Source organism: Crocodylus porosus, unplaced genomic scaffold, assembly GCF_001723895.1.
Source record: "Crocodylus porosus isolate Cpor-Errol unplaced genomic scaffold, CroPor_comp1, whole genome shotgun sequence".
Classification (NCBI taxonomy): domain Eukaryota; kingdom Metazoa; phylum Chordata; order Crocodylia; family Crocodylidae; genus Crocodylus; species Crocodylus porosus.
In genome coordinates this window covers 101,782,821-101,806,488 of record NW_017728943.1, presented here as the reverse complement: position 1 = coordinate 101,806,488, position 23,668 = coordinate 101,782,821, and the positions used below count along the sequence as shown (strand labels likewise).

The window sequence follows — 23,668 nt, the reverse complement described above, 5'->3', positions numbered from 1 at the left end:
TATGAGGTGCTGTAAGCAGTTAATTTGCAGGCAAACAGAAACCAGCTTATACTTATACCAAACCAGTTTAAAGAGGAGACGCACTATGATCAAGTCATGCTGAAGTTTGTTCCAGATAGACAAATATATGGAATTTTATTTGGATTTTGGATATAGGATAAGGAGGTCATAAACAGAGTTAAAAGTGCAAAAGACACCTCAGGTCATTTGGGAAATATTCTTGTAGTTACTGGGTAGGAAAAGGACTACTGAGTATGAGTATCACTGAAAACCTTCTATGCACATTCTATACTACCTGAAGACAATGGATAGTCAGAAAATCATTGTGTAACCATTTGTGGAGAAGAGAACTAAGGATATAAGGTAGCAACCCCAAAGGTTTAGTAGAATTCAAGCAAATTATTTGGTCCTAAACCTGGACCTGCTAGATTTCAAGCTATAATTTGCAGGAAGACAGAAACACCGCTACCTCCCATTAGAAAAAAAATACCCACACAATCTGTATGCCTCTATATAGATACGTCAAGACTTATCTTTAGCTTCCCTTAGCAAAAACCTCAAGACTTTTTTTTTTTTTGGTGTTAAGATCCTATTGCTTAGTGTCTTGTTTTACCTAGTTTGTCATAGCTGTTTTATTGTTAGGGGCATATTACTAGTACAGACTATGGGTTTAAATGGGCTGCTGCCTATGAGTGTCAGGCAGGCCATGCATGCAGCATGCACCAGCTCTGGCCCACAATGCACAGGCCAGTCCACGGCATGTGCAGTACTGGTCTAGGGCACATGTTGCACACAACACTAATGCCATACCCTCACCAAATAAGTCCATGTTGGACCCAGGGCCAGTCTGGGGGACATGCTGCACATGGCCACCTTAGGCTGCATACAGTGCATGGGGCTGGAGCCGAGAGTCGCACAAGACTGGTCCGGGATGCATGCTGTACATGACACCTGCACCTGACTGGCCCTGCACACTGGCTCTGGTGCGCAGAGCTGGTCTGCGGGCCTGATACAGTCTGGAGACCAACCTCTTGGGTCCAAATGAGCTGATGCCCCAGTGAAAAACAAAATGTGAAGAGATCTGGGATATGGATTTCTTTTAGTAGGCTTCAAAGATTAATTGATGACATTTCTCTTCTAGTGTTTGACCTCCGCACAGCTTAATGGAAAAAGGAAAGACTCCTTACCCCAATACTCTCTTCCTCATCTGGTACTCATGAAACATCTACGTTCTAAATTTCATCCTTCCTGTCTTAAATTAAATTACATGGTGACCCTCCGCAACCAATACAAGGGGTGATCAACACAAGAGAGGCATTACTTCATTTCTGATGCTGTCCCCAAGTAGTTCTGAAGGCACAGGAAGTCAACTACAGATTTTTTTTTAAAGTGTTGTACATATATAGACATACAAGTACACATATAGTAAATACAAACACCCCCTCCACACACCAGCACAGGGCGCAAGAAGAGGGCAAGAACACAGGCACACACCTTTATTCACACTGCTGTTATTCCAGTAAAACTGTCTGCACAGTGTACTGCATTATGTACTCACCTGTCGGCTGTCATTTTCCCTGCAACCCTGTAGTTTTATTAGTGAACCAGGGGCTCTGTCCACAACAGTAAGGCACAAATCCATGTGTTTCACTGACTTGTCCTTTGTTAAGGCCCATTCCTAAGACACGTGAAAAGGAAATACACGGCTGTATATGAAACTATGAATAAGACAACAAAAGTAAGAGAGAGAGAGAGAAAGAGAGAGAGAATGTGTGAGTGCACGTGCGTGTGTGTGAGAGAGAGAGGGAGAGACAGAGTTAGACTCACTCAAAAAGACCCAGTAGAAAAGTTCCTTTCACTTAAGCATAAGCTGGAGTTTTTACAGCATCAGTGTTTAAATAAGGTGTTCCTTTATACAATTGAAAATACAGTAAACATTTATTTAAAAAGCTGGCAGCCTTTCATTCTGACTGCTCAGACGGAGCCAATTTTAGCTGGAACGCTTGAAACCAATTTTAAAACACAGTCCTCTGAAAAACCCAAAATAGGTGAGGAGGACTTATTTACTTTATTCTGAAATTGCTTTATTGTCCTGAGAGAAAAATTGTTGCCTTGTGCTCCCTCTACTGATCTTCCAGCAATATTGCGAAGCACTGGTCTCCCCTACAAGTACATTGTTATCATCATCTTTGCACTATATATTCTGCTAGCAATTATTATTACATCATATAAAGGAAGTGATTCAGGTTTCAAAGTGAGGAACTCAAAACTAAAGGAAAGTAAGGTGACTAACCAACTAATTTATTCCCCTGTGCATCCACGTTCTCCACAATGAATGAGGTAAGTAGTCAGAGGGGAGTGGGAAGGGAAACAGCAGCAGTGTAATTATGCAATTAAAGATCATATAAGCCTATGCATAAGACAACTGGATGAAGCTGCAAAAGAAACCACAAAATCTGACATTTCCTAATTACCAAATACTTGACTCTGCATCCTAAATAAGTTGTCTTTTTAAACAGACTTTGGTATGGCTTTTTTTTTTTTTTTTTTGGGGGGGGGGGGGGGAGTTCCCCTTAAAAGGAAAACCTTTAGAATAATCTGTTTTGAACAGCCTGGGCTGTTACAACTTACTGCCAGCTTTCTTGCCCTCCACAACCCTCTACACAGAGTATGACCCTGCTCCCATCTTCCAGATTTCAGGTGTGGCCTCTGATCATTCTTCATTCCTTCACTTCCTTTCCCCTCCATGACAATACTATCACTGAGGCCTCCCAACCTCCACTATTCATCTTTTTAATACCCATTTTGTCTGTTCATGTAAAAAGGAGGATTCTACATTATGCAATAAGGCTCTAGTTGCAGAGAACCAAACCCCATCAGCCAGAAATTGAATATCGTCTTGCAAACAACACACGCTATGGGAACAGATTAGCCTTGCAGACTTCTGTTTGGGATTTCTGACAGCATAATTTATAATTTCACCAGATTAAGAATGGCTCTGAATACATTTTAAGACCAAACAATTTCCCCAACCATTCTATTACTAAATATTACTTCTGCACTGATTTAGTAAACAGCTGTTACAAATTCAGTCACCAATAACTTTGAAAGAGTCCAAAACATCATGACTACACACATACACACTCCCTCCCTTCCTCAGGTACCTCCCCACTATTTACCAGCTACATTTATTCCCCTTTCTTCCCCTCCTTTCTCCCCCAAGCCCGTCTCTCACCCACTGACTCCTCAATTTACATCTTCACTGACTGCCTGTCTTGGATGCATACCAGCCCAGCCACTGACTTCTTTACTATTCATTCCATGCAGGAAGAGCACACACCAACTGCAGATGCTTCCTCAGCCTGACAAATGGTATTTGTACCTAAAAGCTTTCAAAGAAGATTTTTTCCAACTATTTGAGTTGGTTTAATAAAAAAAATATCAGATTTACTCAAAGAACCTTGTCTGCCTATGTCCTTAGACCAACAGGACTACAACTTGTACCCCTATGACTACATACAAGCATTATAAAACTCCCCACACCCAAAATTCCCATCTGAAAAAAAAAAAAAAGTCTTTCAGCTAAACTAAGCAAGCAAAGAACATTTTCAAACATATTAATTTTGGGTAACGAAAGCTTAATTTCAGATTATTTCTCTCCAGTCCCTGTAGCACAGGAACTGTTTAAATTGTGAAATAAAACTAACAAACAGAGCCTAGTTAATTTGACGTCAGGCAAAAGGCAGGGTATATTTGCATCTTATAGGCTAACTAAAAGATATATAGCATAAGCATTCATAAACAGAGGGCAAATCTATCCTGCCTTCTGTAAAACTAATGGCCATTGTTAAGAGTGTAAGTCAATTTTATGTAATACAGACATTTTAAAATTCCAAACACAAGTTTCTAAAGAAACATAAATACCATTGTCCCCAGTAATAGCCACATCTGATCCCTCATAAATAATACTGCCTAGCTGGTCAAGTTCAGCCCTTTCAGAAGGCCTCAAGCACACATCTGACTCATCTTCTGAGTCTAGTTACATTTGTGAATGCTCAAACTGAGTTGGAAAATTGGTGGTGCAACATCAGAAATGTTAAGCTGTCAGTACTGTTATGCTACCCAAAGGGCTTGGGCAGCATACAGCAGAACATAAGGATGTTTCCCTTCAGCAACTGAATGCCATGCATACGGTATAAATAAAAGCTAAGTATAAAGCAGACTCCTGGCACACTGAATGGATTGAAGCCTTAAGCACCCTGTGTACCGAGTGAAAGTGGGATGGAGTACAAGTGGTAAATGGTCAAAAGCCACAAAGATGTAGGCACTTAGCAAAGTGAGGCACTTAGCAAAGCACTTCACTGTGGTCTTACGTCTGTCACCACACAAAAGAAATTCAGCAGTTCTTAAATGCAGGACTAGGTTTCCTTATAATCTATGACCAGCTCATCATTTTTATGATACAAATACACTTTGTTTGTGCCGTACATGATCGAACCTTGAGAGTTAAAACAGGTCTCGTGAGGTTGCAAGCTCCAACAGAACCATGGTGGCTCCAAAGCATCCTAATAGTTTCTTGTAACTCAAATACAGAGAACAGGACATTCCTAGCCAAGTCAGAACTGTGTTACATTTGAGCACATGTTCTTCAGAAAGGCTGTTACAACAAAAAATTGTATGAACTTGCACTGCCTGACAGCCATAGCAAATTACTGCCTTGGAGTAATGAACTCCGTGCATGTAGATGATGACATGGTCAGGTGGGAGGCAAATTGGCTTAGGGGTTGCATCTGGAGTGGTGATGAACGGGTTGATATTGACCTGGAAAGACATGGGCAGTGGAGTCCCTCAAGGATCAGTCCTTCGACCAGTGCTATTCAATGTCTTCATCAGTGACTTAGACAAGGGCATGGAGAGCACCCTGTCCAAGTTTGCAGATGATACCAAATTATGGGGCAAAGTTAACACACCGGAAGCTTGGGAATGGATCTAGGCAGATCTGGACAGGTTGGAAAAATGGGACAGAATGAAATAGGATGTGGATCTACAAAGACAAGTGCTGCACCTGGGCAAAAGAAACCACCAACAGACTTAACAGGCTGGGGGATGGCCATCTCAGCAGCGGAAAGGGATCTTGAAGTCATAGCAGACTCCAAGATAAACATGAGTCATCAATGTGACGAAGTGATCAACAAGGCTAACTGCACTTTATCATGCATTAGCAGGTGCATGACAAACAGGTCCAGGGAGGTAATGCTTCCCCTTTATGCGGCACTGGTCAGGCCACAGTTGGAGTACTGTGTCCAGTCTTAGGCTCCATACTTCAAAAGGGATGTGGAAAATCTTGAGAGGGTTCAGAGGAGGGGCACTTGTATGGTCAGAGGCTGGCAGGCAAAGCCCTACGAGGAGAGACTGAGGGACCTAGATCTCTTCAGCCTTCACAAGAGAAGGCTGAGAGGTGATCTTGTGGCTGCCTATAAATTAATCAGGGGAGGGCAGCAGGGAATAGGAGACACTCCATTTACTAGGGCACCCCCTGGAGTAACTAGGAACAATGGCCACAAGTTGATGGAGAGCAGATTTAAGTTGGACATTAGAAAGAACTTCCTCAGAGTAAGGGTTGCCAGAATCTGGAATGAGCTTCCAAGGGAGGTGGTGCTCTCCCCTATCCTGGTGGTCTTTAAGGGAAGACTGGACAAGCACCTACCTGGGGTTGTCTGACCCCAGAGCTCTTTCCTGCCCAGAGTAGCGGGTCAGACTCGATGACCTACTGAGGTCCCTTCCAACCCCAATATCTATGAATCTATGAACCCAAACTGCCCCAATACAAGACTCAGTAAAATCTTTGCCCTATTATTCACATAGCTTCTCATTAAGTTACAAAAATATTAAAAGCCTGATTAAACAAAAAAGCACCCCCCCTCCCACCCATCATTCCTTGACAATTGCAACACCACAGAATAGACAGAATAAGCAAGCAAAAAGGGGACAGGGGAAAAAAAGAGGTTTTTTAAAGCTCCACCCACAAATTTCCAGAAAGAATTTGGGTTCCTTGTTAGCTGGGCTCAGATCACCCCGCTGGGCTTCTTGGCCATGTTCCTTCTTGGGGTAGTGGAAGAATTAGCATCAGCACCTCCCTCAAACTCCACCAACTCCAGGTACCAAAAAAGATGCATCAATAGAATATATTGGTATATAGGACATGTGCAAAATAGTTCACATCTTGGTTCACTGAGCATTCTCTTTCTCCATCCCCCACTTCCCAGCACAACCATGACAGCAATAAGGAAAGGTGGCAGCTTGGGAAAAGTACCGGTACACTTTACTATTATATGCAAGCTTCATCTATAACACTTCATTAAATAAATTAACGGGTCCACACTCAACACATTTTAAGAATCCAATTCTTACTTTAAATCTGCACCTCCATCCTATTTAGGCCAGGTAGTGCACTTAAAACATCCTTTCTTTCTAAGCTACCACTTCCTCTATACTTTTCAAAACTCTATACTTGCTCAGAAGCTACCAAACAGTAGCAATGAGCATTTCTCCAATCACTTCAGGCTTGAGATTTTATCTTTTGGTACCTTACGCTCACAACAAGGTCACCAACCTCACCATCCTACAAAAGCAACAGCACTTTAGACAACATATCTGGGTCTGTTAGGCAGTTTATTCTATTGGATGAGTAAACAGATTATCAACCAGAGTCCACCCTCCATGTTCAAGTGAGAATCTCCCTATGGCCTACACAGCATACATATACAATTGTTTATTAGCACATACACTCTTAACAGACTAAAGAGAACCCTTAATCAGATGCGAAAAGGAAAGGGATATGCAGAGGTAGGGAACTTATAGGTTTGATAACATTTTCCACCATAGAGTTCATAGATTTCATAGACATTAGGTCTGGAAGGGACCTCACAAAATCATCAGGTTCATTTTGTTCTCTTCCCTTTAAACATTTCACATTTTAATTTGTGCTCAGAAGCAGCTGGTAACTTAAATCTAGCCACAAGAAAGCAGACTTTGGGCTGCTGCATTTTCTCTATTAAAAATCAAAGCCTCTGCATACCAATATAATGAGTACATGTTATCCTAGTGGCAATTTTCTTTAAAGCAAAGCTCAGTCTTAACACTTTCAGTGAAAGTCAGTGAAAACCCCTCCTAAAAACTCTGCCATCTCTGACCCCACAAAGTTGTACCAGAAAGCTTTCAGGCCAGCCCCAGATGGATTAGTTACTACTTTAAAAGACCATATGTTTAGTATTACCAGCATTGCCTCAATGTTTTCAGTAAGTACTGAAAAAAGAATTAAAATTTGTCATCAACTTCTGGGGCTATTTTGTTTATAGAATAAAGTCAGGCATAGCTGAACTAAAATTATCCTTAAAAATATTCAAAATGAAGCACAAAAAGCACTTAAATTAAGCCAAAATCTAGTTTTGCTGCATCTGCTGCAAAAAGTTGAAAAAAGGAATGGATATGGCACCATAACAATAGTTTCAAGGGTTGAAGATTTTTTTCAAGTAGGCTGAAGATATGCAAAGATGAATTACCTCAGAGCTTACTCTCAAAAGCGATATATCATAACAGATCAAACTCCCCAGGGTCTGTGCTCCTGTCTATCAAAGCGAGGCAACAGCACCAGGCTTGATATTTTAAGAGCTACTGATTCTAGAGGGATTTTTGGACCAGCCCTTTAAGGAATGTAGGCAACCACAGTGCTTTGCCATTTTCTTTCAAAGCAGTGGATGAAATAATTTCCACATGTATAGTTTAAAACTGATAGCCTCTATCCCAGGAGGACAGAAAGTAATGGCTAGACAGTGTAGAAAACTCTCTCCAGAAAACAACAATTCCTGTTTAGTACAAGGAATATTGCTTTGGTACATTAAAACAGAAACCTTGGCAGGGCAGGGAAGGAAAGGAAAAAGAAAAATAATATTCATTCTCATTTTATGTGAAGAAATCAAGGCTGAGTTTAAATTAAGTCACTTGGAACAATTAAATAGTTGTTCCGAGTGACTTAATGAATCAGTGACAGAGCTGGGGACAAAAGCCATGTTTATCCATCTTCCCATCTATTTTCCTACCACTCCACAAAAATAAAAATTCATATCAGATGGATCCATTCTTAGTGACTAAAAAAGATTAGAAAAGTCTGTGTTGCAATTAGAGGTTAAGTGGTATAAGGAAGATGGAGAACTTGAATTTAAGACATATTTCTCTACACAAAATAAATAAAAATGGAAAACAGACCATCCCAAACTGAAGCAAATAAAGGAACAAATTTTCTCTCCCAACACACCAAAGAAAATTAAGAACATCTGTTTCCAGATTTCTTTCAAGTGGAACAGTAGATGACACCTACTCCATCCTGCTCCTTTCAGTAGCAAAGACTGAGAACCAGCCTCAACTGTGGAAGAGAATAAGGCAGAAAGAAAAAAAAAAAAAAAAAGCATCTAGGCAGTGTACTTCACTTTATGCCCCCTACAGTATCTTCAGCAAAAGCTTACACATTTGAAACATTATCCAGAGCAATTTTAACTTCTGCTTCCCTCTCCAAATTCTTCTCGAGGTTATTTGGTTAGCCTCTCTAGTGCATTCGATGGAAATACTAGTTGGGGAGTACTAGAATACAGGCTTTGGAGAGATGTAACTTAACATTTTTAAAAGGGGAAGGGGAATAGCTTCTCAGGTGAGGCATCAGCTGGTACAATGTAAATGTTACTTCTGCATGCGCTTATTGGAATATGAGGGAGATAAAGCACATTTTAACCCCGAATGAAACCATATTGAAAAGAAGTTACAATAATTTTGCTACACTTTCATTCTATAGGAGCACTTGTTATACTATAACAAACTATGCCACTATTAGTCAATGTTGATACAACTGTTATGTCTGTATTCCCTCAGTATGAATGCAGTTTGGATATATAAGAGCCAATCCACATCCCAAACTGCCTGGAAGCTCTCTTATGAGAAACTTTGGAGCAGCGGCAATTTGGTTAATAAAAGGTCAGGATCAGAAGATAACCACAGCAGGACACAGGAAGAGATTTCCTCATTCAGGGGCAGAAGGAGTTGGGGGAAGAAGGACAAACTGTGTCCTGTTATGGATCTATGAAAATCATCCAGTGTCATTAGAAATGTCAAGTTCCTCAGGCTGACATGCTTCTATCATACCCAGTCTCAGTCCTGTCAAGACTAGTTTGGGGCTCTTATCTTACAGGATGAGCATTTTCAGACAGATCAGAAAACATGCCTCATGTTTGGGTGTGTGAGAAACAGACAAGTGCCATATCTACTCTTCTACTGGACCAAGAGTACTGGTTAAATAACCAACACTCACTAGTACCAAATCCTGAACCTCAAAGAATACCTGTTACTCCTAAAACGCTTAGCTACATCAAGACTCATTCTGTCCCGGACAAGCACGCCAAAGCTGTAAATCCAAACACGTGGAGTATTCAACATGTATTTAATAAAACACTAGATTCAAGTTTAAATCTTGGCTCTTGTTTTGATCTACTGGGTGCATCTACACAAGATGGTTTATTGTGCAGCAGACCAATTTGCTGTGCAGTAAAACATCAGCATCTATGCATGCACAGCAATTATAGTGCATAGTAGACCTAAGACTTACAAAAAACTAGAACTCTTGGTTCCAAAATGATACTTTTTAATCAAACCACCTGGGAAATCACAAGAAAACTGTCCTTTTCTGCAAGCTTTCAGGATCAAAGCTCCTTCATCAGGCTCTGGGAAAACTATAGATGGTACAAGATGGTAAAAAGCCTCATAGGTAGGAAATAAACTTCATTTTTGCACAGAGGGAGCTGAAGATGGAAGTGTGTCTCCCTCTGGGTCCAACACTCCTGAGTGCATAGTAGATTAATTTACTGTGCTGCCAGATTGCTGGATGCCAGTTGCATCTTACAGAGCTGAGTAGTAAATTACTGCACTTAAATGCATGTGTAGATGGTGACGTCAGGATTAGTTTACTCAGGCTCAATTTGAGCTGAGGTATATTCAGTTGTATTAACTGCACGTGTAGATGCACCTACTGATATTAGAGTAATAAGGAGGTGCAGTAAACTTTCTCAATCCTTTTAAGTTAAAATAAGTCTCCACTGGGAGACTGAAACAATAAAAAACAGCTGGACCAGGTTCAATGACATAGAAATCTTGCTCAGACTAAGTTTATCAACTTGCTCCCTACATTGCCCGACATGCTTTTCTGCTGCAACAGGGAGTAAGGTCTTAATCTTCAGGGACTACAGGGACTAATGGGTGACATATCAAAACAAAAATCCTGTTCTCCTCTCCGGAGAAACAGATGAAATAAAATAGTTGTAAGTGGGATGTATGGAGGAGTCCATTTATGTTTCTGTGAGATATATTCTGGGGCATGATACACGTGAGAAACCAGTATTCCAGAAAAAAAAAAAAATAAGCATCCTGTTTTGGAAAGTTCCACGAAGGAAAAAAGATCTTATCTAAACAGTCTGGGGTTACTGGCTCCAGCTCCACATGATAGCTCTGGCTATGGACTGGCCCTGCATGCCAAACCATTTCAGTGCTCAGGACCATGTCATCTCATCAGAAGGTTCCCCAGGGGTCTGTAGATTTGGCAGCAGGGAAGGACAGGGTTAGTTGCTGGGGCTCCCAGAGCTGCAACAACTAATGCTGTCACCGCTCCCCCACTGCCTAATTTCTGAACCCCCTAGGAATCCTTATTTCTTGCACATAATGCACATCCTAGGCTGCTGAGAGATGAGAAAAAAAAAAACAAACTACCAGTGGCTTCCTGGAAGAGGCATTGCATTAGTTTGACCTGGCCCCCCAGATGCTGTATAGATCGAGTGCTGCGGTGGGGCTTTTCAGCAGTTTTATCTAAAGCAGATTCAAGTGCCTGAACTATACAGATGTTGGGTGAGCAAGGACAAACACAGAATCCCTCTTCTGGGCATGAGCTGTGCTTGGTGTGGGGGCATGCTGAGCTTAAAGTAAAGTGCTGTTTACTCTTCCCCCCCATGTCTGTAAACAGCCCTAATTTCCCCAAGTTGATTTAGGGGAAAATGTGCATGTTTTGTGAGAGAAATAAATCTACTAGGTTTTTTTTTTTTAATCTTGATCTGATTTTAGGATTTGAATCCTCCTTACACTTTCATTTAGAGGTACTGTATCAGAGATAATTTTATAATTAATTCACTGTCAGTTTTGTTATACAATGGAACAGAAAACCGACTGATTAGTAAATTAGCTACATTTCCTGTTAATTTTGTTTATATTTGTTTTCAAATATAGTTTGATATTATCTGTGAACAAAAACCAGCAAAAGAAACCAGAAGAAAAAGCATACAAGGACTTGGTTAATGATGTCTATCACAAGTTACAACTGTGTAATTAAATACTTTGCAGTAATTAACATTCCCATTTACCGCTTTGACATATTTGCAATTAATTTTAAAAGCATGACGGAGAATTTATTGAAACAACATCTTAACTGTTAAAAAAATAGGAGATGGCATTTTATCACTGACATTGCCTAAAAAGAACGTATTTGGGATTTCAAGATATCTAAGATACAGTCATGCACTGGGAAGAACAGAGCCCCATGTGAAATAGGTATATTTGACTTCATCTGTTATACAATCTGATAACAGGAAAGTCTAGTCAAGTCAATTATTCTGTTTGGACATGTCCCCATCAGAAAGAAATTTTGATGAAATAAACAACCTTTGGTTGGGAAAAGAGTAGGCTTTAGCATACAAATGACTTTGTGAAAGATGGAGTGGATGACCTGCCATGTCTGCCCTCTGAGTCTAAAACATAAAATACCATGTTACTATCTGAAGCAGAGATTATTTATTATGCCAATCTATGGGAAGAGGAAAGAAGCAAACATGAAATATGTATTGATGTTGGCTTTAAGTTACGTATTTTTCAAAAATGATGTGGTTTTTAAAAAACAGCTGAATAGTATACACACCTGGTTTCCCCCTGCATTATGGCATTCATAAACCCCAACAACACCATCTGCAAAGTGGCCCAAAGTGTCGAGGCAATTGGTGCCCTGCTGCAGAGCCCCAAAAGCTATATCTTGATGATCAGGTACCCTAAAATAGAAACAGAAATATCCATTTAATTTAATTTTCCCCTCACTTTGTCTCCCGTCCTTTATTTAAACAGAGTTCTAGGATGCAATAAATAAGAACTGATAAGTTTCATATAAACTATATTCAAGTTCCCACAAAATCTTTGGTGGTTAGAATAAACAATTTAGGCAGGAGAACATGCTGTCATAACCTGCCATTTTAACTACAATATTTCCTGAAAACTAAAACTACCCTGAATTTAAGATGACTATCCAATAGTTAGATCCTATGCATGGAAAATCTATAAAATTTGTTATAAATTTTCCATGTATAGGAAGCTGATCTTTAATTCATCCTTTTCACTACTGCAGGGGGGCAGGCAGGAGAGGAAGGGAATGTGGGGAGGTCAAGCAGCTTGTCCCCTGCTTGTGCCTGCCCCCCTGCCACCTCTGCCCCCTGCCTGTACCTCTCTACCCTTTGCTCCCTCCAGGCAGACTCCAACCCCATTCTAGCTCAGAACACTGAGCACAGCCCCAACCCAGCCCCACAGTGTGCCTGTGGGCTATGTGCTGCTGCTATGCAGCTGGGGTGGGGCCATGCTCAGTGCCCCAGGCTGCAGCATGCACCAAGCCTGCGAAATGCAGAGCAAAGGTAAGGGTGTGAAAGGGAAAAGATAGGGGTAGGCAGAGACACAGAGGTTGCATAGAAGGTTGGGGAAAAGATGACAAGGGAAAGAGGGTGCAGGGGGAAGTAGACAGCAACTGCAGCTATGGCACTGACCCCAGTTAGGGGCTGGAGCCCAAGCCACAGCAGCTGTCTGCTCCCCTCCACTCTCATACTTGATTCTGAGACAAAGGCTCTCCTCCCCATGTTAAATGGGGGAAAAACCCCTCATCTGTAGAAATAAGTAGATACAGTAAATGGTCCAATAAAATGAAACTATAGGCTCACTAGCAGATGACTGAATTATACTAAGAAATTGAGGTGAACATTTGAATTCTCATGACTAGAGAGATGGATTGAACTAGCAGTAATGCCTATAGTTAAAGTTGTCTAAACACTTTCTATTTATAAAAGCCTTGTTCTCAGTTGCTTATAAAATATTGCCAAAATTAAATCCACTGAGGCAGAATTTTGGTACACTGCATTACTGTCTCAGGCCAACTTTCTCTTCTAAATTTAAAAAAAGTAAAATAAAAAAGCTCCACAGTTTTTCCATTTCTGAAAATGGGTGTATGGAAAAAAAAAATGTTTTGCCAATGTTAGCAAGTTATTCTACTGTTCCTCTGAGAAACTCAAGTGTCTCCCTCCTTTGAAGTGGGGATTTAATTTTTGGCAGAGGCACGCTGGGCCCCCATGAAAATTCAGCTACCTCTGGCCAAGTTATACGCCACTAATCAGTTTGCTCCTTTTTCAGTAGAAGCTTGCAGCAAGTCTTCAAATATTTCATTCGCATCAAGCATGTTCCAGTTCAACATGGAGTATTTTTTTTCTTTAAGTTGTTTGATCAGCTGATGAGGAGGATGCAACTAAAAACTTGAACAGCACAACTCACTGTGTTCCCACAGCTTACTCTGCTGGCACTCTGGTAGCATGAAAGGAGAGGAACACAGCCCAGTTCAAAAGGCAAAGGAGTAAACAAATGAAGAGATGGAATAAAAAAGGAAGGCAGGTAGAATAAGGGAGGCTATGCCGAGTTTCCTTGCCCTTTCTACTACCCTCTGCCATGATTGTTTTGGCAGAGACTTAAAAAGTGAGATTAAATATTTAACTATTAAGTTCTACAATACAATAAATTAATATTTCAAAAATATGACATGTGGAAGAATTAGACATATACAAGTTATGGGAACCAAAGCATACATGTTATAAGCAACTTTTAGGCTTTTATTAACTGAAAGCATATTCCACCATTAAAATGCATCATCGCTGTCTTGATTAAAATTCAAAATGGCAACATGGTAACGGAACAAAGTTGCATGATAAATGTATTAACTGTCTGGAGACTTGCTAGGATAGGAAGGTAACTAGAAATTTAAAAGATTTCCCGGTAAGATTAAAGTGAATGCACTTAAATTCATGAAACACAAGAGAATCTATATGTATCCATTTGGAAAGCAAAAATAGGAGGAAGAAGAGAGTCAGAGGAAAAGGTGCTGTCAGATTTTAAAGGAGGTCACTGCAGCTAAAACTAACACATAGTAAACATCTCAAGGAACTTTCTGAAGACAACATAAAATGACGTTATTTCCTTGTCCTCATTATCCTTCTTTGTAAGACAGATGCCAATATGTAAGGTTCCAAAAGCTTTCACTGAGGGAATAACAGCTGATACTTTTATACACAAAGACACTGTACTAGCAGAATTTATTTTAGTGAATTCTGACAAAGTACTTTGAAACAGCTAAAGAAAGAAATGTACTGTTTTTGAAAGCTACACATAATCCTACAATTACTTTAAGATGATTTACACATATGGTATACATACCAAGTTGGAGACTTAGAGGTCTGATAGGAAAGGATACTGGTAGCCTAGTGTTACTCATTTGAAACCCAGTAAGCTCTAAGAGGATTTTTCTACCTTATAGAGGAGATGAATGGAAACCCATTAGTCAGGCTGCATTCTAACTAACAATATGCACACACACTGTGCAAATTTAACCTTCAAAGCTCTTTAGTAGTTTTAGATCAGTCACTGTTTAAGGAGGGTTGTTTTATGCAGGTGATAAATGGAGACAAAAGGTTAGCGACTGCCCAAGATAACTGAGATTCCATGAGAAATGGATTAGAACAAGCCTGCCTAACTCGGGGCTGTACTCTAGCCAGTGCCTTCAAATAAGCTCAACTTTTGCGTCTGATGATGGGTCAGTAGAAAAAAAAAATGGCAGCTTAGAATGAAGTAATAAGCCAAAAAAACCCACTATCAGATCCATGATCCAACTAAATAACCCTTGGGTTCAGAAAGGATAAAAAAAAGTTACAGGACAATTCACTGCTGTGGATACAGACTATTTGACACTCACCTTAACTCAGGATAGACATTTTCAAGATACCATTTGAAGGGTTTGCAGCTAAGTCTCTTCCTCAACTCCATTCGGCTTTGAATGCTAAAAAAACCAAAACAGCAGCTTACAAGCTCTAGCAGTTGAATTTAAATACATTTTAAAGGATATTCAAAGCATATTTACGAGATGACACATTTCTGCAGACAGATTTTAAAGAAATGCAGTACAAAAGCTAACTTTCCTTCACCCTCAGAGAATACGGTCTTGAGCAGAATAAGTTAATAGGAAAAAGCAGATCCAACTTACTTGCCATAAGGTACATTTCTGGCTGAAGGCACTGCTGCATAGTAGAAATTTTTGTACTCATCCATCCAGACTTCTGCAGCCCTACGTGTATTTCTAGGAGCAAAATGTTTTAAGATGTATGTTATATTTTGTCCTACTGCAGTTAATCATGCCATTTATTCTATGCTTAAATTACCCACCATTACACCACATGGTTTCCTATCATAGGCTCAACAAATTTCCACGTTAGGAAAAAAAAAAAGTGTACAGGCTTAAAAAAAAGAACAAAAATCTAAGGTGGTGTGCCTGCAAGATGTTTTGAGATAAATTTTTGTGCCTTCTCTACATGAACAGCTGATCCAGGCTTTTATTTAGAAAGACACAAATTTTAATACACTATTTTTAGTGCCCTTTCTAATAAAATAAATTTTATTACTTTATAAGTGGTTTTTGACTCAGTATTTTAACCTGGAGAAATATTCAACGTCTCAATAGCAGACAATATTTGAAAACGTGCCTTTAACTTTGCAGTAGCTTTCAATGAAAGCAGTAGCTTTTCACAAGAAACTAAACTCACTAACTTGAAAAGAATGCATTTTTCAATCTTCTTTCTGAACCTACCAATGCAACAACAAGAGCACTATGTAGATATAATACAAAACACTTGAAAATAGTGACACATTTAGGTTTATGACCTAGCAGACTTTGTTGCAGTGGAGACGACGGATAAATTGTCCAACCTTCAGCTTGTGTTTCTGCTACTTCTGAAACACTGTCTAAAATTCATACTTGGTGAACTGCTGCGCTAAACAGAAAATTTCCTGAAGTGTGTTTTTTGACGTTTTTATTTTTACATAACAGGAACTTTTAAATCCATTCTAAACTGCAGTAGCACTACAATTTATCATTTTGTAGGAGGTCTCTTTTCTTATTAAAAAAAAAGTGTTTATACTTTTTATATAAAGCACATGCACCATATTTAAAAACGTGTGCATGTGAGAGAAATAATCTGTTTAATAATAACTGATTAAAGCATAACATTGCTTCTTGTGACTGTATTCAAGATACATACATCAATTAGTTGTTTATTATTAAACAGTCTTGCACAGGACCGTGTTACCTGATTAGAAGTTATCAGCAGGACACCTTCAGTATGGTACAAACACTTACACAGAGGCAATACCCTTGTAGTAAATACTGCAGACCTAAGTGATTAATATCATGTATACGACTTCTTCCCTTATCTTCCTCCCGCTAATCTATTACCTCCCTAGACTTATTTTAACATTCCAGAGTGCTAGGTAGATTCCAACAGCTTCTTTAAAGTCAACCTAGCAAAGAAATATTTCCTCTTGGCATAAACTACTACTTTTTGGTACCTTTTACACCTATTTTTAGTGTCCAGCTACTCCAATACAGCCAGAACCCTTAATTTTTATTGAATTGCTTTAATTAACATAGTCCATCCAAAAACAATTCTAGTGAATTGTAAAGGACTCTCATGGCATTTCAGTTCAAAGGGCAATGACAAAGAACAGGTGTGGAGAAAGCTAGACCAGAAGCAACGCTGGATTAAAAAGCTTCAACAAACTTAAAAAAAAAAAAAAAAAAAAATCACTAAAGCTTGAACAAAAATGGTGAAGGTTTGTTTTTGTTTCCTTTTCCCCACCTCACATTATATGATCCAAAAGGATTCTGCAATAAGAATGCAGTTTCCCCCATCATATGCTAATGTGATGCATCACATTTAACACGGACAAATATCATCGTCCTGTTTTGAAATTCTGAATCCTGTATTTATTCAAAACTGACTGGAGGAAGGAAGGATCAACTTGGCATCAGGCTGAAAACAGAAATTTGTATAAATATGAAAAAGCCCCCACACAAATGTATATTATGTAACCCTTTTTATGACATTCTGTGAAAGTCATTTCATATGTCTAAATAATATACTTAAATAAACAGATCCTCTCACCTCCTCCCACAACTGCAATATAAGTACTAGAATAAGGTGTCTTAATTATCAATTTTTGTTTTTTCATGTGCCAAGTTTTTCCATGGCAATCTAAAATTCAAAACTCAAAGGCAGGGAACCAGCTAACAAAAGAAAAAAATATCTTGTAGAACTATTAAGAGAAATAAGACCTACAATTTATTTGACCAGGTAAACCCATTCACTAGCACAAGCAGAATCAGTATAACCCCAAAGAAATTTGCAACATTAGAGTTCTTGACATAGTAGGTAATACTTAACAAAACTACCTGGTTTGAAGAGCACATGACTGTGCTTTAAGTAAGCTGTGCTTAATATAATTTGTTTAAACTCCAGACTTCCTTCAGCACAGGCAGCTATTTTATTTGGTTTGCATCTGACACCTTGTAAGTCCCATAAATTAGGACTCTGATGCTTCACTGACTTGCGAGTACTTGGAAGAATTCCCAAATACTGAATATTTGTTATACTGAAAAGCACATGGCACCTCTGACAATACCTCCTCAAATATTTCTTTTACTCCCAGGCACTTACACACATGCAAGGAAATCCAGTGTGTCACAGCAGACTCGATCAAATTGAGGCTGCTGGGGCACGTAAACTGACATGCTCTGGCAGCCTTGCCCATCACATGCATCAGCAGCACACCACGCCTCTGCACTGAGAAAACAGCAGCAGTGCACTCTGAACTAAAACACGTTTAGTTCAAAGTGTACTAACGCCATTTTCTCAGCACAGAGGTGCTCTGTGCCACTGATGCACGTGCTCCTGACAGTGCCAGGCACTTTTAATTAGCATAGTTCACTAATTAAAAAATGCCTGGTGCTGCCTCGGCAACACATGTAAAAATGACCTTACAAGTCAAAGCACTACATAGGCATCAAACCTCTTTATGAATGTGGATAGGAATCACTACCACCATTCTATAGAAAGAAGACAGAAAAAGCCAAGGTGACACAGTTAATCAGCAGCAGAGCTGTAATATCTGATCTACTGAAACATAAGGTCTCCCTTAAAAATATAAAAGTATTTTTTCCTAAACTGTAGCATTAGGAAGGAAATTTGATATAGCAGATGCACACAAAAAAAGTGATTGCCTTCCCGTACACTAGATTCCAATGGGTGTTATTCAGTGTGCCAGCATGTCTATATGTGCATTAATGTGCCATAGATACTGCACGTTACGTTTAGTACCTGTAATAACAGGTCCTAAATGCAATGCAATGTACACTAATCGGAGCTACTGTGGAGTAACACCAGAGCATGCTTTTTTGTGATGCTAATGCATTTAGTGTCTTGTATAGACATGTCCAGTCTGAACTTAAGAATCTGAGCCTACGTGCTGACATAATTTCAAGTACTTGTTCAACACAAAAGCAAAGCAGGGAATATACAAATAGGCAAAAATATTTGTTTTGAGGGTTCTCAATGATCAACAAAATTTCAGGAAAATGCAACTTTTAAAAACAGTATTGGAAAAAGTCCAAAAATAGACTGTTGATAAAATCTTTCAAAAGATGAACAAAGTTTTCAATTTTTCCCCTGAAGCCACCAAAGCCTTTCTTCCCTTTTCCTCCTTTCCCAAATTTTCTCCTTGTTGATAAAAACGAAACAAATTCCCTCCTCTTAATAAAAACGTTTATTATGAAGCTTCCCTGGCCCAAACTGTATTTTCCTCAGTTGTGAAAGTTATTTATCTTGTAATTGTTTGGGTTTTTTAAACATTTGAAAAAAGATGCAGGTATTACTAGTGAAAGGGCCTGCAAGTATAATGAAGTTACTGCCATCTGCTGATCATCTGAAGAAATCCAAAGTCCCATATTTCAGCCAAGAATAGACAGAAAGTTACCTTGCAAACACAGTACCGCTCCCACCAGGAAATGTGTAAGGATGCTGTTTGCGGAAGACATGACCCACTCTGCTGCATGGGATAATTTCAAGGCTCCCACCACACTGCCAAACTCTGAATGAAATCTCTGCAATAAAGATGCGTGCAATAAGTAGTCACACATGACAAAAAATCAGTGTGTACATTTTGAAGCTTACCAAATGTTTACCAGTCTCTCAACAATATATAACACAGTATTAAAATAAACAAAAAACAAAACACTTAGGCAAGTGCAAATGAACATTTGGAGGTACCTGTCCATATGAATAGCAAGATGCCTCTCTAGTTTGTTAATGAACTTCTTCAGATTCTGTTCCTGACCATGTCACTTCATTCTTCTCTAAATTCATGTATGAATGACTTGTGTATGCACTTGGAAGCACAGCCAAACAACTTGTAGGTATTTTTTAACTTGAGCCATCAACACTTGTAAGCCTCTCTGATAGTATAAAGCTGCTGTATATTTTTAATGGATGTTATTAAAAAAAAAAAAAAAAGTATGCAAGAACATTACTGAGCTAGGTTACCACAAATACCACACTAATGGAACAATACAATAAATCAACTTAAAACCATAATTAAGACTTGACTCAACAGCACAAACAAGCAAATCACTTAAGTTAATACAAGAGATAAACTGAATTATAAAGGCTGGAACTAGAAGCAAATACTTTGCAGTAGTCTGAATTGAGGGAATTTAAAGGATGGGCCTTATTCACTCCAGGGTGCAAGGCTTCTATCCAATATGCTTCATTGACTAGCTGGTGAGGGACAAGGTCCTAGAGAAACCAACAGCTCACATATACTTGTGTCAGTTCTGGTCTCGGCCCCTTGCCAAGGAAACTCACTCAGAGAAGTCCACAAGTTCATTTTAAAGAAGTCAATTAGGCAAGCTTGCAGCAGCTATGCTTTTATTAACTCCTCCTTAAATCTGTTGCAAATTATTGGGTGCTGTTCTTTAATAAACAGTCCCTTCACAATAACAAAGAAAAAAAACCGATTAAATTATACACGTATTCCTTTAAACCAGAAGAAACTATTCACTCAATGACAGGTTGCTGTTTAATTTGAGAAATGGTTAGTATTTCCCTTTCTTCTCCAAGAACATTCCCAGAGGCACTCACTAACGACAATATATGGAAATAAAAAATGAAGGTAGCCTTTCAGAAATGAAAAGGTTAAAAACTTAAAAAATAAAAAATCTAACCTACTTCTGCCTATTTTCTTGAGAACATTAACTCACATGATGATTGTTTGTTCCCTGGAATCAGATGGTCGAAGTCCTTAACACGTGTGGGATCTCTCTCTGGCTAGGTTACAAATGGTACAAGCTGGCTTTGCTGATTATATCAAGTCTTCACTACTTTTTCCTCTGGATGGCCTGACCACAGAAGGGAGCACAACATAGCTATGGATGTTGTAGATTATATAAGAAAGAATTGATTTTCTTTTGAATGGTTTTTCTTTTTATGGGGATCAGTTCCACTTGTTCTGTCCCAGGGACCACTGTTTTGGCTCTGGGGCTAATAAGGTGAATCCAAGCATTCTGAGTAGCTGAGGTATAATTCTCTCCAATTGGACAATCTTTAGGCTTTAAGCCATGGTGAAAAGTTCCATCCCCAAATGACCAGTAATTCTGCAAAATAAGCAAGGTTAAGTTGTAGTTGGATGATCTTCTGAAAAAATACAGGGTATCTAAGGGGACTTCACCAGGAAGGCTGTTATGTCTATCTTCTGGCACATGAACACACAATTAGCAGAAATTATCTTTTATAAAATATCTAATGATCTAAATTATTTTCTCAATTCTCTCATTGCCTTATATGACAATTAAGTGTTTAAACTACTTGTCCTGATGGCTTTTGACCCCAAAACAGAAAGCTGTTGTATCAGAATGAATTCTACTGTTAATTAAAAGTTTTTTTCCAGACTCAGTTCAAATTTGGGCTCATATGCCTCACATTTGAAAAGTAGCAACACCTAATGGTTTTTACAACTTTTTTGCCTGCCAGTATTATTTATCTAGTGTAACTCATTAACATAAAGCTTTACAAGAGAGTTTACACAGCTCTTTGCCCAGAGATTAAAGGACTGATACAAAAAAAGAACAATTAAATTCTAGGGCAGGGTAGGAAAAGTTACTCAGCAATATAAAAAACTAAGTGAAGGTAGCCGAGGGTAAACTCAGTAGAAGATAAATACTTTTGTATAGTTCCTAGAGACATGTAGGCATGGAGCAAAAGGTATAGCAGAACTCAACATTAGATTCTCAGGGGCTTGGTTGTATGCTCTCCTGAAGGCAAAATTAGATGTCAGACTATATACTGCAAACAAAGAGAACTAGAATTATTTAAGGATTAAACTCGGTCTAACAGGACATTGCACGTGGGGGGAGAGGGGGGGACGGTGGAGGCCCCAGCAGAGAGGGAGGGAGTGGGCTAGGGTGAATGGGGGCTTGGTCTGTACCCCCGCCAGTGGTGAGGGAGGGAGTGGGGTGGGGCAGAGGCAGGTGCTGCACAGCCGGGGCAGGATGGGAGGCACAATTCCTGCTGCTACAGGCTGCTGCTGTGGGCTGAGGGGCTGCACCAGGCTCTTAGCAGGGGGCTGGGCCAGGCTGTGCTTGTGATGAGTGGCAGTGCCACTGGGAAGGAAGCTATTGGGGGGGTGGGGGGAGGCTGCAGCCACCCCAAAATTCACCATAACCTCCCCAACTCCCTTCTCAGTGCTGCCACTGCCTGTCTTGAGTGCAGCATGATGGCCCAACCCACTCCCCACCAGGAAGAGCCCAGTGCTTCCCCTGAACCCAGCCCATAGCAGCAGCCCATAGCAGCAGGAGCCATGCCCTCCATCCGGGCTCTGCAGCACCTGCCTCTGCTCCAGCCCCATCCCTCCCTCACCACCAGCTGGGGGCCAGATTGAAGCCTTACTTACCCCAGCCCTTAAGGCCAAGCTCTTCCTGGTGGGGGGTTGGGCCACACTGTGCTCAGGGCAGGCAGTGGTGGCGCTGGCCCCCTTCCAGTGCAAATCGCCACCTGCCTCAAGCACAGCTCGGCCCAGTGCCGCCACTGGGAAGAGCCCAGTGCTGCCCCAGCAGACTTACCTGCTGCCAATGCAGTTGAGGTCCTGGAACGTATCTCTATTTGTTAACTTGTAAGGTGGGTTCCTTTTATGCAAAGTCGAGTTATGCACAGTTTTTCAGGAACGCAGCTACTGCATAAAGTGAGGGAAGCCTGTATTCTGTAGTTCTGAAAAAGTATTTCAGTTTAAAAAGTTTTGGAATACCCTTCACATGCAAATTAGGGATGTAAATGCCGATTAAATAAATATTCATTTAACCTGTTCCGATTATAACAGGTTAAACAATTAATCGGTTAGGCACAGGGATGGAGATGGGCATGGCAGCTCTGGGCTCCAGCCTGTAGCTCTGAAGTTGGGTGTTGGGGGTAAGGGGTAAAGAGGGAGGTGCTGAGCCCCAGATGCCTGCCCTGTTGTGAAAGAGGGACTGCAGCCACCTGCCTTGAGCAGCAGGGGGAGCCAAGGGCCAAAGCAGTCCCATCAGGCAGGTGGTACAGCCCAGGAAGCTGGTGGGCGGGGGGGAACAGTAGCCAATGAGGGGCTTCAGCCACCAATATGCAGCTTCCTAGGGCCAGCTGCAGCAGCGCAGTTAGGAAGAGGGAAGGGAGAGGCAAGCAGCAGCCAGCAAGGGTTTACCAGCTGCTGGTACACTGTGAGGGAGAGCAGACAATTACTCTCCTTCCTCTCCCTTCTCTTCTCTCCCTCCCTGCCACCTTTCTGGTTCCTCCTAGGGCACGGCAGGGCTTTCTTTCCCCCTTTCCTTCCCTCCCAGACTGCGCCAGGTCCCAGGCTAAATGATAACCAGTAAACTAGAACCAGTTATCGCTGAGCTGATCAATTAAATGATGAATCGGCTTTACTGTTCACATCCCTAGTGCAAATCTTTATTTAATTATGAATAAGCCTGGGAAAAAAAAACCTAAACATTTGAAGTGCTTCAATTGCCTCTGAAGCACTTCACATAGCAAGCACAGATGTGCACACACAGAAAGAAATGCTTCAAAAATGATCCTCAAAAAAGAGGAAGAGAATCTGAGAAGTGTTTCCTGAAATGCCTACAAGCTCTATGGAGCACAACAGGGGTTGCTTGGTCCTTTGGTACCCTCCCCCAAGCGAGCGAGAGGCAAAGAAATAGGGGATGCTGCAGGAGTGAGCAGCCCTCTGACTGAAGAGCACTACTGATACATGCCATGTCAGTGATTCTAAAGTGTGTGGGGGTGGGGGGGGGGGGGGGGCTGAATGCTTGTAAAGCACTGAAATGCTAGGGGGGGGGGGGGGGGGGGGGGGGGGGGGGGGGGGGGGGGGGGGGATATTC

At 40.5% G+C, this 23,668-nt stretch overlaps 1 protein-coding gene across 1 annotated transcript in view; it reads right to left on the bottom strand.

The window, feature by feature from the left end:
• GALNT2 (polypeptide N-acetylgalactosaminyltransferase 2) overlaps positions 1 to 23,668 on the bottom strand; it is a 95,806-nt gene that overhangs the window by 5,483 nt on the left and 66,655 nt on the right. The window contains exons 11-15 of the mRNA XM_019548621.1: positions 19,240 to 19,366; positions 15,419 to 15,511; positions 15,131 to 15,214; positions 12,002 to 12,128; positions 1,559 to 1,678 (exon numbers count right to left, since the gene is read on the bottom strand). Coding sequence (XP_019404166.1) covers positions 1,559 to 1,678; positions 12,002 to 12,128; positions 15,131 to 15,214; positions 15,419 to 15,511; positions 19,240 to 19,366 — 551 coding nt within the window. The remainder of the gene's footprint in view (positions 1 to 1,558; positions 1,679 to 12,001; positions 12,129 to 15,130; positions 15,215 to 15,418; positions 15,512 to 19,239; positions 19,367 to 23,668) is intronic.